Genomic DNA, 12106 nt, shown 5'->3' with positions numbered 1-12106 from the left:
ATTTCGACGCAAACATTCCCAGTGTTAGTAGCAAAGTGGAGGAACATTCCGTATAAAACATATATAGTAACGGGACGGAGGAAAAGGTGTCAAGCGAATATGTGCACGTTTTACGTTCAAATCTTTTATATAATCAAATACACCGAGAAGAGATCTTAGTTCCTAAGTATAACTGGTTGATACCAATTCCAATACATGAATAACTATCTATGATAATATATGGATAATAAGTGGTGTCATATGCTCTTTGAGTCAATTTATAAATTTAATGTAAGAATAAATGAAGCATGATACATCTCAAGATGTCTAACTCTTTTCTGGTACATACTTATTTTGAAATAGATACTGAGCCCACTGCAATGCTACTATAACCTTTATTTTTATGATTTAAAAACATATATTTTTATTACAAAAAATGTAAAATGATTGTTGCTATTATAATTATTATAAGTAAATATGTAAAATATATTCGGTACACTTATGTATAAAATATCTCTTCTCGTTGAATAGATTTAATTATAACTATTTCATATTCTACAAAATACTAGATAATAAAAATAAAAACATTTCGCCTGTTTACAAAATAATATAAAGAACACCTTTGTCCGCTCGATTGTATATATACTTTTGGATGTTACAATAATATTTCATTTAAAATAAAATGAAATGATTGATGAATGCTGATCGATGAAATGCCTCAATAAATGATTGATTTCAGGTTAATTTTGACAATGAAATGACAGTCGCAATAGTTCTTCTTTTATGTCGATACTCCAAACATTGAGAATTGTCTCGTAATTGCATTCTTTACAGATTTGTTATTATTTATCTTATTAAAAAATATTAAAACGTCGAAATGTTAATTATCGTAAAATGCATTTAAGTTAAATTTATACATTGATATTGTACGAATTAAAAAAATAAAGCAAAACACAAATATTCATTCCGGATTAGTACGATGTCCTACTGTATCACACACAAACTCTATTTTGTACAAAAAAAAGTTTATTTTTTAATAGCTAATGTATTAGTTCGTCAATGTATGAATTTGTATTAAAACGGCGTCATGATATCTTACCGGTTTTTCTAAGTGGAAAGTCTGACGAATCGTATTTGGCTAATACTGGCTGCTGCTGCTGTTGCGGCAATCTGTACGGATGAGAGTTACTGACGCCCGATGTTATTGATTCACCGGAAGAACTCTTAACTACACCCCTGAAAAAAAAAATATAAAAATTAATTATTAATACAAAGTAAATATAAATTATATTCTAACAAAGGGCAATTTAAAATTTCTCGCTTTCATCGGTTAAAATAAATATATGGTTTACCTCGGCGAGAGATGTATACAGTTCAATACTTGTAGAATAAGTCGGTTCGAGAGATTCCGTCTTCTACTTTTATAGTCGCTCATTGCATATATGACACCCATTTACTAATGCAAACAACAAACATGTTTGTAAAAAATATTCTCCCCACCAAATCGTGTCTCAGACTTCAAGGTTTATTATGCTTAATGTTTACATCAATGATTAGAATAAAAGTTTAATGTTGTGCCATGGTGGACATCGGTGCCCATTATGTTCTTTTTGGATAAAATCAGGCCACCGATCATTACTACAGTGGGATTTATTATCGCACAAGTCTCGCAAGACTTCTTTGATTAAATGAACATTATTTAAAATATGTTTTATATTATTGTCAATAAAATATTAATTTAATTATGTACAAGGGTAAGTCGAATTAAATATGTAATTGCCAATAGTGTAGATATAGTTTGAAAAGTGGTCATCGGGTGGCATGTAGCACAAAGGCGCAGCACCAGCTTAAAATTGGCACCGCATTTAAAACAAGTACTTTGTTATTTGAGTAGTGAAAAGGTGAAACTTAAAGTTCAGTAATGTGACACATGTCTAAAACTAATGAATTAGAAAGTTCCTTAAAGCAGAAGTCTAAATAAACATATAAATCTGTAGCTGTTTAGTTCGATAAATTATGAGATAAAAATATATATTATAATGAATTTTAACATAGATTATAGAATAAAACAACTAATCAAAGGACAACGTTTGATCACATGATTGTTTCTTTGACTCGATTGTTATCTCGATTGTTTTCGAGAAGGCTAATTAATTACATTCTAAGACATATTTTTGACATGGGGAGTACCAGTGATAATTGTTTTTTCTAACTATTTACTGTTTAATCAGAATAATTTTATATAATTAATAATAAATATAATTACTAGCGGCAATAAATGTATTTTTTTTGATTAAGTTAATCAATTGTATTTAACAATATATGGCAAGAATCTTTGAGGATGAAAATGGCAGTGTCAATACAAGCTGCAGTATGCTAAATATACAAAATTGAAAGCAAAAATGATAATGATTTGAAGCGGCTAGTTATTATATTTGATATAAATATTATATAATTCTATATATTCTGACCCTCAATTATTGTAATCTAATTACATTACATCAACTTCCTGTGTACAAATATAAATGTTCATTGGCATGATCGTCAATACAATATAGGTCATATTGTATTGCTAATCATGACAATGATCTATTCTGGGCATATTATGCGGACCGTAATAGATTATCTGGCAACTATCATTAATCTAATGATACTAAAAATAATTGCAATAATTACCAATTTCTATAAGGAGATCCAGGTACTGTGCCATTTGACGAGGCAGCCGCTTGCTTTTTCATCAAGAAAAGCTATAAAACATAAACATTATAATTGAAATGAGTATTTAAAGGTCGTTTAATATGCAAATATACTATAATGTGTATTCACCTGAAGCTTTTGTTTGACCTCGTTCGAAGCAACAGCGCTATGATCATGTTTGTCTTTCTTCCTCAAGGCGTCGAGTCTTTCGCGTTCCCTTTGCTCGCGAGCCGCCTGCTGCTGCTGTTGCTGTTGGGCTTGCTGTTCTTCTAGGGCTCTCTGCTGTTCCCAGAACTTGTAATGTTGCCTGAGTTGAGCCTCGTGCTGCTCGGCCAACTGCTGCTGTTGAGCTTGGAAGTGCTGCAATAGAATTTGCTGTTGCAGCTGCTGCTGCTTTTTCAGCTGCGAAAAGGGGAAGTGCTGACAATTGGTGAATGCTGCTATCAAATCGGCTCAATACAGTTCATTACATAAAACTAAATTGTATGTGTTTAACTTAAATTATTTATTTGAACAGTTGGTAACATTTATTGATCAAATTAGATTGCTATGGCCATTTTTTGTATAGATTGTATGTACGTGTTGTGTAACATTTATTCTATTATAGCTATATAAAAATATAAATTTAAGTCGAAATAAATAATATATAGAAACACTTGAGCTAAGACAAATATATTATAATATCGAATAGTATCATAAATATGTGCATGCGGCTCAAGCACATGTTTATTTAATAAACGTCAGTAAAATATGAAAAAATTGCATTGAAATAGACATATATTATCCATACCCTTTTTTGGAATAGTGAAAGTATGGTGGCATATTATTATTGGATAATGTTATTAAAATATTACTAAGGATGGTTTGACTTTGATTTCTGAGGAGTCTTCAAAACAAATATTGGCTTATTTTTGTCCCATTAAAAATAATATAACGAGATTTTAGTTTTTTACAACTTCGTATTTTATTTTTAGGTCAAAAACGTTTTGTATATTTAATAAGTAAAAAATATATAATATAGTTTTCGATATTCACAAATAAAAATATATTACACATTTTTTATATTGAGAAATTTACTGAATTCTAGTGTCTTTTTTAAACCAATTTTTAAGAACATATAAATAAGCAATAAATAAATATTCATCTTTTGAGTAAAAAGCATTTTTTTAATGAAATAAAATTCTCTTCTATTGCAATATTCGAAATATTAGGAAAGTAAGTTTTTAGGGTTAGCAACTCGTTGCGTTTCAGTGTGTTTAAATTTTTTGCATGAATTCCTAATTCAGTTCGGTGCTAATTTGTCAATAGTAACTGTTTCTGAAGTTAATTGTGGCAAAATGTCTTGAATTTGTAGCAGGAAGTATTGCTGTTTATGATGAAGAAAGAAGTAAAAGGTTGTCAGCTGATATCTCTGTGAATGTGAACTCATTAAAAATCGTTTTTATAGAGCAGGCACGAGACTTCTATGACGTTGAAATAATTATGTATAAAATGCTATCCGTTGATAATGGTGAACTTTCTTTAAAAATGAAAGAAAACTATAGTTTTGATAGGCGAGAACCTTGCTTCATAATATGGGTATCGAAAGTATTGAAAATTCTGGGCGCGTTGGGTGGCAAACGCTTGACAACTATGTTGTTGGAATAAAGAAACTCATTACCAGGTCATAAACAACTATTTAGAGTAAAGATTTTCAAACACATTAGACCCAAATAATATATTAAAAAAATGACATATATACTTTTTAATTCCCAACTGCAATTTATTAATTATTTATCTGGACATTTATTTTTATTGACTTGTAATAATATATTTTTTATTATCCCTAATTTGAATAAAACACAATTATATTCCTTTAAAAATGTCGAAATAAAGATAATTTCATTGGTCAAATTTGATTATTGTACTTTGATCATAGCAAAAATTTCAATTTAATTATCTTAAGATTATTTATTTTTAAAATTAACGTAAATTTAAAATTTAAAATATAGGAAATAAAAATAAATAACCGATTAGTAATTTATAGTAACATTTGGTCATAAGATCGGTCTTATCGGTAGGTAGTTTAGTTGCTTCTATAAAGCCACTGGTTGTCATCTCGATTGTTTTGAGTTTCGGTTCTGTTGAGTTATTTTTATTCTTATGCACAATAATTAAAAAAAATACTATATAATAATTTCACAATAAATTTTACAAATTATATTTTTTTATTAATGGTTAAAGGAATTTTTCAAATCATTTTTTTATTATATTAAAAATTGAAAAAATTATAATTACTAATTTGCTAAAAAAACAGCACTTCTCACACTTTTTATTGGATTATAAACAATAGTATTTCGCATTGAAATCATTATATTAAAAGCAAATGTATTTTGAACTTCATACAACACGCAGAATCACTTTTAATCGCGAGTCGCCACTGGTCAACACACCAGACAATGGCCGTCAATTTAATCTATTTTTAGATATGGCAATTGTTAGCTGAGTTACGAGCCAAAAAAAAACAGTTCTATAAATAACATTTAATTATTGTTATCATGAAACGATAGTTTGATAACATAGACTCTATAAAAACGTTCACGTATCACTCGAGTGTTATATTTTTCATCAATTTTTGCATTCTGTAATCGTTTTCGATACAATTCCTCATAACGATTAAGTCATTACAGATAAAATAAAATAACTCTTTATTTCAAAACGTAAACAATTAAACGATTTTATTAATAGCAGAAGGTCAAATCGGTTTATCTCAGTTCTAAACGGCGCATGCGATTCCGGTACACGTATCACTATCGACATACATGTTTTCGATATGATAATACATGCACATGCATGCTATGCAAATAGAAAAAATATTTATAAATATAAACGCCGATGAATACAATCGCTCATTCAAAAAGTGTTTTCACAAGTGTCGCTCAATGCAAACATGCACTATTTAACATTCAAGAGTTTGTAGTGCTAGTTATTAAAACATATCTTAATTTATTGTATATTTTCTAATGACAAACACAGTCCAAATGTGAATGTCACGTTTATTATCATAAAAATAGTGCGGTGGCAGAACCTCATGGCGCAGAAGACTGTCTCGCGGGGAGAGGGAGGGGGAGGGGGAAATAAAATTATTTTAGGTTGCTATGAAAATATATGCGATTAGAGACCTTCAAATTCTAATACACTTTTCTCTTATTTATTAATATAAATAAGCATAATTAGAATCAACACATTGCCAATTGCGTATATTTATGCTGGAGATTTTGATGATGTAAAATTCCGGAGTACTAGAAATGCACATTTTTTAAGGAAGTTGCCTAAGTTTCTAAGCAAGTACTCTCTCTGTTGGAAAAATGTCTGGTGATTATGGTGGATGAATCAATCATTTCAAAGCCTTAGTAACTAGCTTCGAAAGTGTCAATCGTGCGATGTGTGGTCGCGCATTGTCGTGCGAGAGAACTGGACCTTTTTAATTGACTAGTAAAGGAACCGGACGTTACAGTTAAAAAACTGTAACGTCCGGTTTTTTTCCCGGTTTTTTACAAATTTTTGAATCTTTTCAAAATGCACAAAAGTGCATTTTGAAAAGATTCAAAAATTTGTAATGGATTATACTGAGGCTTAAAGATTTTATTTTATATTAATTATATTCTGTTATAGAAAAGGATCTCCTTTTTGTCGCAAGTTATAAAACGATATGAACAGGAAATAAATCGTTTCTGTTTTGTAAAAGAAGCGCTGAACTACTTCATAACGACGATTTTTCATTCAGTTCATGCGGCACCCATTTTTTAAAGTTTCTTAATATTTGAATAACTAACGAAAAAATAAACCACGGTAAAAGTACAACTGAAATATGCACCTTTTTATATCTACAATTTTCAATGTTTGAAATTTGTAAAATAACATTTCATTTTTGGAATTAATTAAAAGCAGTCAAAATCATCAGTATTCTCAATTATGCACCTTTTTAGAAATATGTATGTAAATAGGTTTATTTGGCAAAAGCGGACCAATTTAATGATTTTATTAAATGATGTCTACTAACTGTGATTTTTGAACAGGGTATATATGTTAGGTTAAGGAACTGTTTTTTTTTTATTTTATTTATACATACATAAAGGGTGGGGCATTGAAGATATACTAAATTTCAGAGGTACTGCGATTTTTACTACTTGTTCCATTGCGTAAACCACTGCCGCTACCGGTACTAGGGCCCTACGAGTCCAACCCTTATGGGCGGGCATCCAGCTTGTGACGGCCGGATGAGCGGGACCCACCCCCCGTAGTACTCCATATTTATCAGAGTTTCGTTAGTATTTCTCTCGAGCTTTCGTTGGCTGACCTGAGAGATGAGACAAATTTCCCAAAAAAATTATAATTTTTAGCTGGCTCGACTCTTTAGATTTTATTATTGACTTTTTAGACTACGGTACTTACAATCTTTAAGTGGTTACATAATTGAACTATTATGTATTTAATTGATTAAAATGTATATTAATATTTTATCATACTTGAAAGATATAAAATAAACAGAACAGGAGAGTATGTTTAATTCAATAGACTAGGTCATGTCGCGAATTAAGCCAGTGAACTTTGTTGTTCAAGCGTATTATGAAAACGACCGTTCTTTGATAGCGTTCTATACTCACTTCGCGCTTGGATAAAATGTATATGCACTAGATCTGAACATGATTTTTCTACGAAATTTGGATCTTCATGAAACTAGTAAAAATAAATTACCTGGCAGACAAAGGACTAAAAACGCCATAAAGTGTGGAATCATTAAGAGCAACAATTCAGCAATCCAACAAAAGTTTGATGAAGATTTAAAACTATATTCTTACAAAATAGTGTTGGCTTAGGGAAACTCTTGAATATGTATCACGAGGCTTACTTCCATATCCGTGTGACTTTTTCCTTTGGGGGTACCACGGAAAAAAGGTTCTTAAATATATTTAATGTTCTGTAAAGGATTATAAGAAAAGAATCATACAGGAAATTGACGCAATTCTGACTGATATTATCCGAAAGTAATAAAAAAAACCAAGAACGTCTTCAGCAATATATTGACAGTGACGGTCGCCATTTGTTTTTTATATACTTTTTATAAATATATATAATTATTTTCTATAAAGCTTTGATTATTTTTTAATCCCGTTTAAAATGTGGGAAATCATTATGCCCCACCCTGTAAATGGTGTACTCTTCATTAAATACTTTTTGCTACCAATGCAGGACCTATAGCTCCATTTTAATAAATTAAAATATACAGGTGGTTTTAGAATGAATATCGAATCATACATATTTGTTAAAATCGACCCAACGTGAAGGTGATTTTAGTAATTATCGGCGCAAATACTTGTGTGAATCAATGTTAAAGCAAATAAAATAATTTTATTGATTCAAGAGATACTTCTAGTTGCAGCACGATTATTTATTCAACTGACAATTTGATAAGAATCTGCGCAAACTTATTCTTTAAAAAAAAATCACTGAAATTATACAATGAAAAACAGTTTATTTTGACTGTAAATATCTTATATATAAATAAAGATCCTGACTTTTAAGTGGCATTATATTTTTATTTGCCTTGATATCGTAAGGATATTAATTAATATCAGAGATTTTTTCATCAGCAGATATATAAATATAATATATAGAAGTATACATTAATATTAAAATTACATATTACTAATCCTACATAAATATCAGCTTCAATGTCACACTGGTGAATTGTTCATGAAATTGGACTTAATGGCGGTAATTGAAATTTTCCTTATTACACACTCCGCTCGCTATTTTTAGCGTTATATCAGTCTGTACACACATCACGTCTGAATACATTGTCAATGAGCTCAACTAACAAAAAAATACTGTATGTACCAACATATTACTTTCAACTAAACGTGTTCATGTGTGTATGGATGTATATAATCGTTTAATGTTAGCTCAAATTTGATATTTACCTGTAAGATTTGGTGTTGGAAAGCATGCTCAGGTACCGTGGATGCTGGTGACGGGGCAGGGGGCAGCGTCGAAGCAGCCGGGGGCGCAGGCTCCCCTCGGCGGGCTCCCAGGGGGCTTCCGCCGCCGCCCGATTCGTGACCCATCTCTGAAACAAGCAACAACTGAGATTATTATCGTGTATTATTTCGGACTAAGTTTGAGCTCTAAACCGGTTTTAACTTGTACTATCATGGATTTATTCGGATACTTGAAATATTTTTTTTGGCATAAATAAGTGTAAAACATTTGCGAAATATGTCGTTGGTATTTCAACATTTATGTAAACTTATTAGCTTTGCTGCAGCAAAGTTCCGGGGTAGTCGATTAAATTGATCCTTATAGTACTCCCTCCCTAGCAATTTAGTATTGCGAATTTTATTTATTAATTTATGCTTATAATACATTGTATCAATTTACTGCTAAATATAGTAACAGTTCTGATTTAGTTTTGTGTGGTTTATATGATCAAATCCATTTTTTATTAGGGTTTGAGGTATTTTAATACAAAATATCGATAATCTAACTTCCAGGTTTATAAATAATTTTATAGACACGATATAAAAAATATTGTGTCTATAAAAATATTTACGAGCTAGCTGCGTGAATATGAATATTATCGGTGTTCTGACTGACCGTATGCTACGTAAGTTATATGATTGATGTTGAAATTATGTGTCAAATCGACTAGTTACTCGATTGATTTTTAATCGACTAGTAAAAAAAATATTTTAAAGAAACATTTTTTTTTTGATAAATAAACATAAAATTTAATCTTAAATTAATAAAAATTAAAAAATTACAGTAAAATTTGCATTAAAAAAAAAACATTTCTGAATAACATGTCCAAAGGATTAAAGGTGCAGTTATTTAATTATTATTAACCCTTTATGATGTTGCAAATTTGCAAATAAACTCCAAACTGTAATGATATTTCTATATGGCTTCATTTTTATAATGTTGCATATTTACAACATACTGTTTGTATTTAATTTTCAATATATTTTTTTCTTATTATATAGGGTTAATCAATTAATACAAATTAAGTACTACTTTGAAACACAATCTTTAAAAATATTTATTGACTTTTTTTAAACATAACTGTTCCGAATGTTTTTAAAATATTTACGTCAATAAAATTTACATAAAATTAGATTTTTTTTATTATTTAACTTTTTAATGTATTATATCACACAATATATTATTCAGAGCGAGTTCTAAAAAAATCTGAGTCACACCTGACAACTTTTAGAGACGGTTAAAAATAAAATGGTCCACGCCAACTCAACGTCGGTCATAGTCAAGGTAAACTTAATATCTTATATTATGAAATAGTGAATTTGCTATATTGTTACGCAATATCGTTTCTTAGTGATTTATTGATTAATTATAGTTGATAAAATACATTTAAAAAAATAGAAGTGGCATGCTCTATTTTTATAAATGATAATGTTGGAAATTCCCCGAGCTTTTCAGAATTGGAGTTACTGCATTATTTACCTGTATCATTATAATTTCAAATCGGATTCAAATGGCCTCGAGAAAGGATGGAATTCTTAATATAACGTTTCAACATGGTTAACGATTTGTATTTATTTATAGTCTGTTTCATATAACGCAATACTGTGGCAAGATTTTTTCTAAACGCAAAGTCGTTTAAAACAGAGCTAACTTTAGAATTGTTCTTTTAAAACGATTCGATTCGGCGCTCGGATTCATTAGCCATAAAAATTTATGATCCATAAGTTCTATAAGTATATTATTAGATAAGATTCTGATCTATTGAATCATTTCGATCCGCAATTAGAACGGTGAAGCGATGTAGTATCATCATAGTGAAATCCCATCAAAACATTTAGTCATCGTTCGGGAAAAGCTCGCTGGTAAATAAACGCTTGAGATATTGAAAAATAGAACTGTTCTAAAAGAAGATCAAGATGTGATGAGCCTGAGCTGAAATAATCTCATCTATACTGCTTCGAGAGAGATAGAAGAATCGCAAGAATTCGGTCGTTGAGAGTTTGATGACATTATACAATATATAAATATAAGCAATCGTCATTGAGCCATTCTTTTTTATAAATCACAAACTTAAACTAAATATAAATTACTTTAATTTCATTAGTCTTAAGATATTAATATCGATTTCAGAGTGCTTGTTTAAATATATTATAATAAAGACCTATAAATATTTCTGTTTATAATATAAACGCGGAAATCGCATTCGTTATTGTCATATTTACCGCTACGGCAATTTATAATTTAATATATGTTCTGTATTATAATATTTATGTATACAATATGAAAATTGCTTTTGATTCAAGGTGAACGTTTTTCTTTTCATATCAAATAATAATGTGGAGTCGTGTGAATATTGTCAATAATAAATTTATGTCTTTATTGTTCGATTTAATTGATTTAATGCGCCATGTTTATTTTTAAAAGGGAGTGATGGTATTATTCTATAGGTTGAATTAATTATGTTATACTAGAATAACTAGAAGGACGCGTATCAAATTCCAAACGATCTTTGCATTATAACATCGAATTGTTATCGATAAATCAGTTCTATTTGCTTATGCTTAAAATATACAATAATATAATTATTTGTAATAAATTCAGAACAGGGACTGTAAGAACAGGTTTTTAATATCAGCATTATATAATAAGAAGCTAGAGCTGTAAATGATGCATATATTTATTTCTATTTGTGTCACTTTTAATCGATGTGACATAATAATAATCCTTGATGTAAAGATGTTATTGGAGATTAAAAACATAGTATAACCCAATATTTTTGTGACGGATTCAACAATTATATTTATAAATCATGCGAACAACCATGGTTTAGCTTTCAATAATAAACATTAGAAATTGGCAGAGCACCCAGTATTGCACAATAACTAAACATATAAAGCATCAAACTACGAGGCGTTGAATAATTTTATTTCGAACAGAGTGATAAGCTTAGATCAAATTTGAATTAATCTCCTTTAAAGTACTCTCCTTGGCTAACGATGCACTTATCTCAACGTTGATTTCATGATTGGAAGGCTTCTTTCTCTATGTCGGGAATGGTGGCAAAACGTTTTAGCACGGTTTTTATTTTTGGGAAGAGCCAGAAGTCGCATGGTGGTGGTAAGGTAGATGTGGAAAGACAGTAAGTCTTTTTTGAACGCGTCACAACTTGTTCAAACTTTACACTGACTATCTCAACGGAGCAGACTATCGGATTTAGCGGCAGCAGTTGCTGCTATAAAAATCATTCACCGTACTTTTTGATCACACCTCATATATAAGTTTCGTAGCACACGCATCATTGTACGTATCCTTTGTAATTATTGAGTAGATAATTTACTTGTTCCCACTTTAATATTCTGTAGGCTTGGCATAGTTAGCTGTGCGCCAATGAATTGCTCCACCTTCGTTC

General features: G+C 30.0%; 1 protein-coding gene across 8 annotated transcripts in view; it reads right to left on the bottom strand.

The window, feature by feature from the left end:
* Positions 1 to 12106, bottom strand: part of HDAC4 (histone deacetylase 4) — a 215708-nt gene that overhangs the window by 7614 nt on the left and 195988 nt on the right. For 5 of the 8 annotated variants that reach the window (XM_088201060.1, XM_088201151.1, XM_088201410.1 and 2 more), the window contains 4 exons: positions 8640 to 8785; positions 2806 to 3096; positions 2656 to 2726; positions 1079 to 1215 (listed from right to left, as the gene is read on the bottom strand). In XM_088201060.1, coding sequence (XP_088057186.1) covers positions 1079 to 1215; positions 2656 to 2726; positions 2806 to 3096; positions 8640 to 8785 — 645 coding nt within the window. The remainder of the gene's footprint in view (positions 1 to 1078; positions 1216 to 2655; positions 2727 to 2805; positions 3097 to 8639; positions 8786 to 12106) is intronic. The other 3 variants (XM_088201493.1, XM_088201232.1, XM_088201072.1) reach the window with 1 other exon arrangement.

Source organism: Plectrocnemia conspersa, unplaced genomic scaffold (assembly GCF_051122295.1).
Source record: "Plectrocnemia conspersa isolate PC_06_02 unplaced genomic scaffold, ASM5112229v1 ptg000001l, whole genome shotgun sequence".
Taxonomy (NCBI): domain Eukaryota; kingdom Metazoa; phylum Arthropoda; class Insecta; order Trichoptera; family Polycentropodidae; genus Plectrocnemia; species Plectrocnemia conspersa.
Note: the sequence above shows the minus strand (reverse complement) of the source record. Positions and strands in the feature narration are given on the sequence as shown.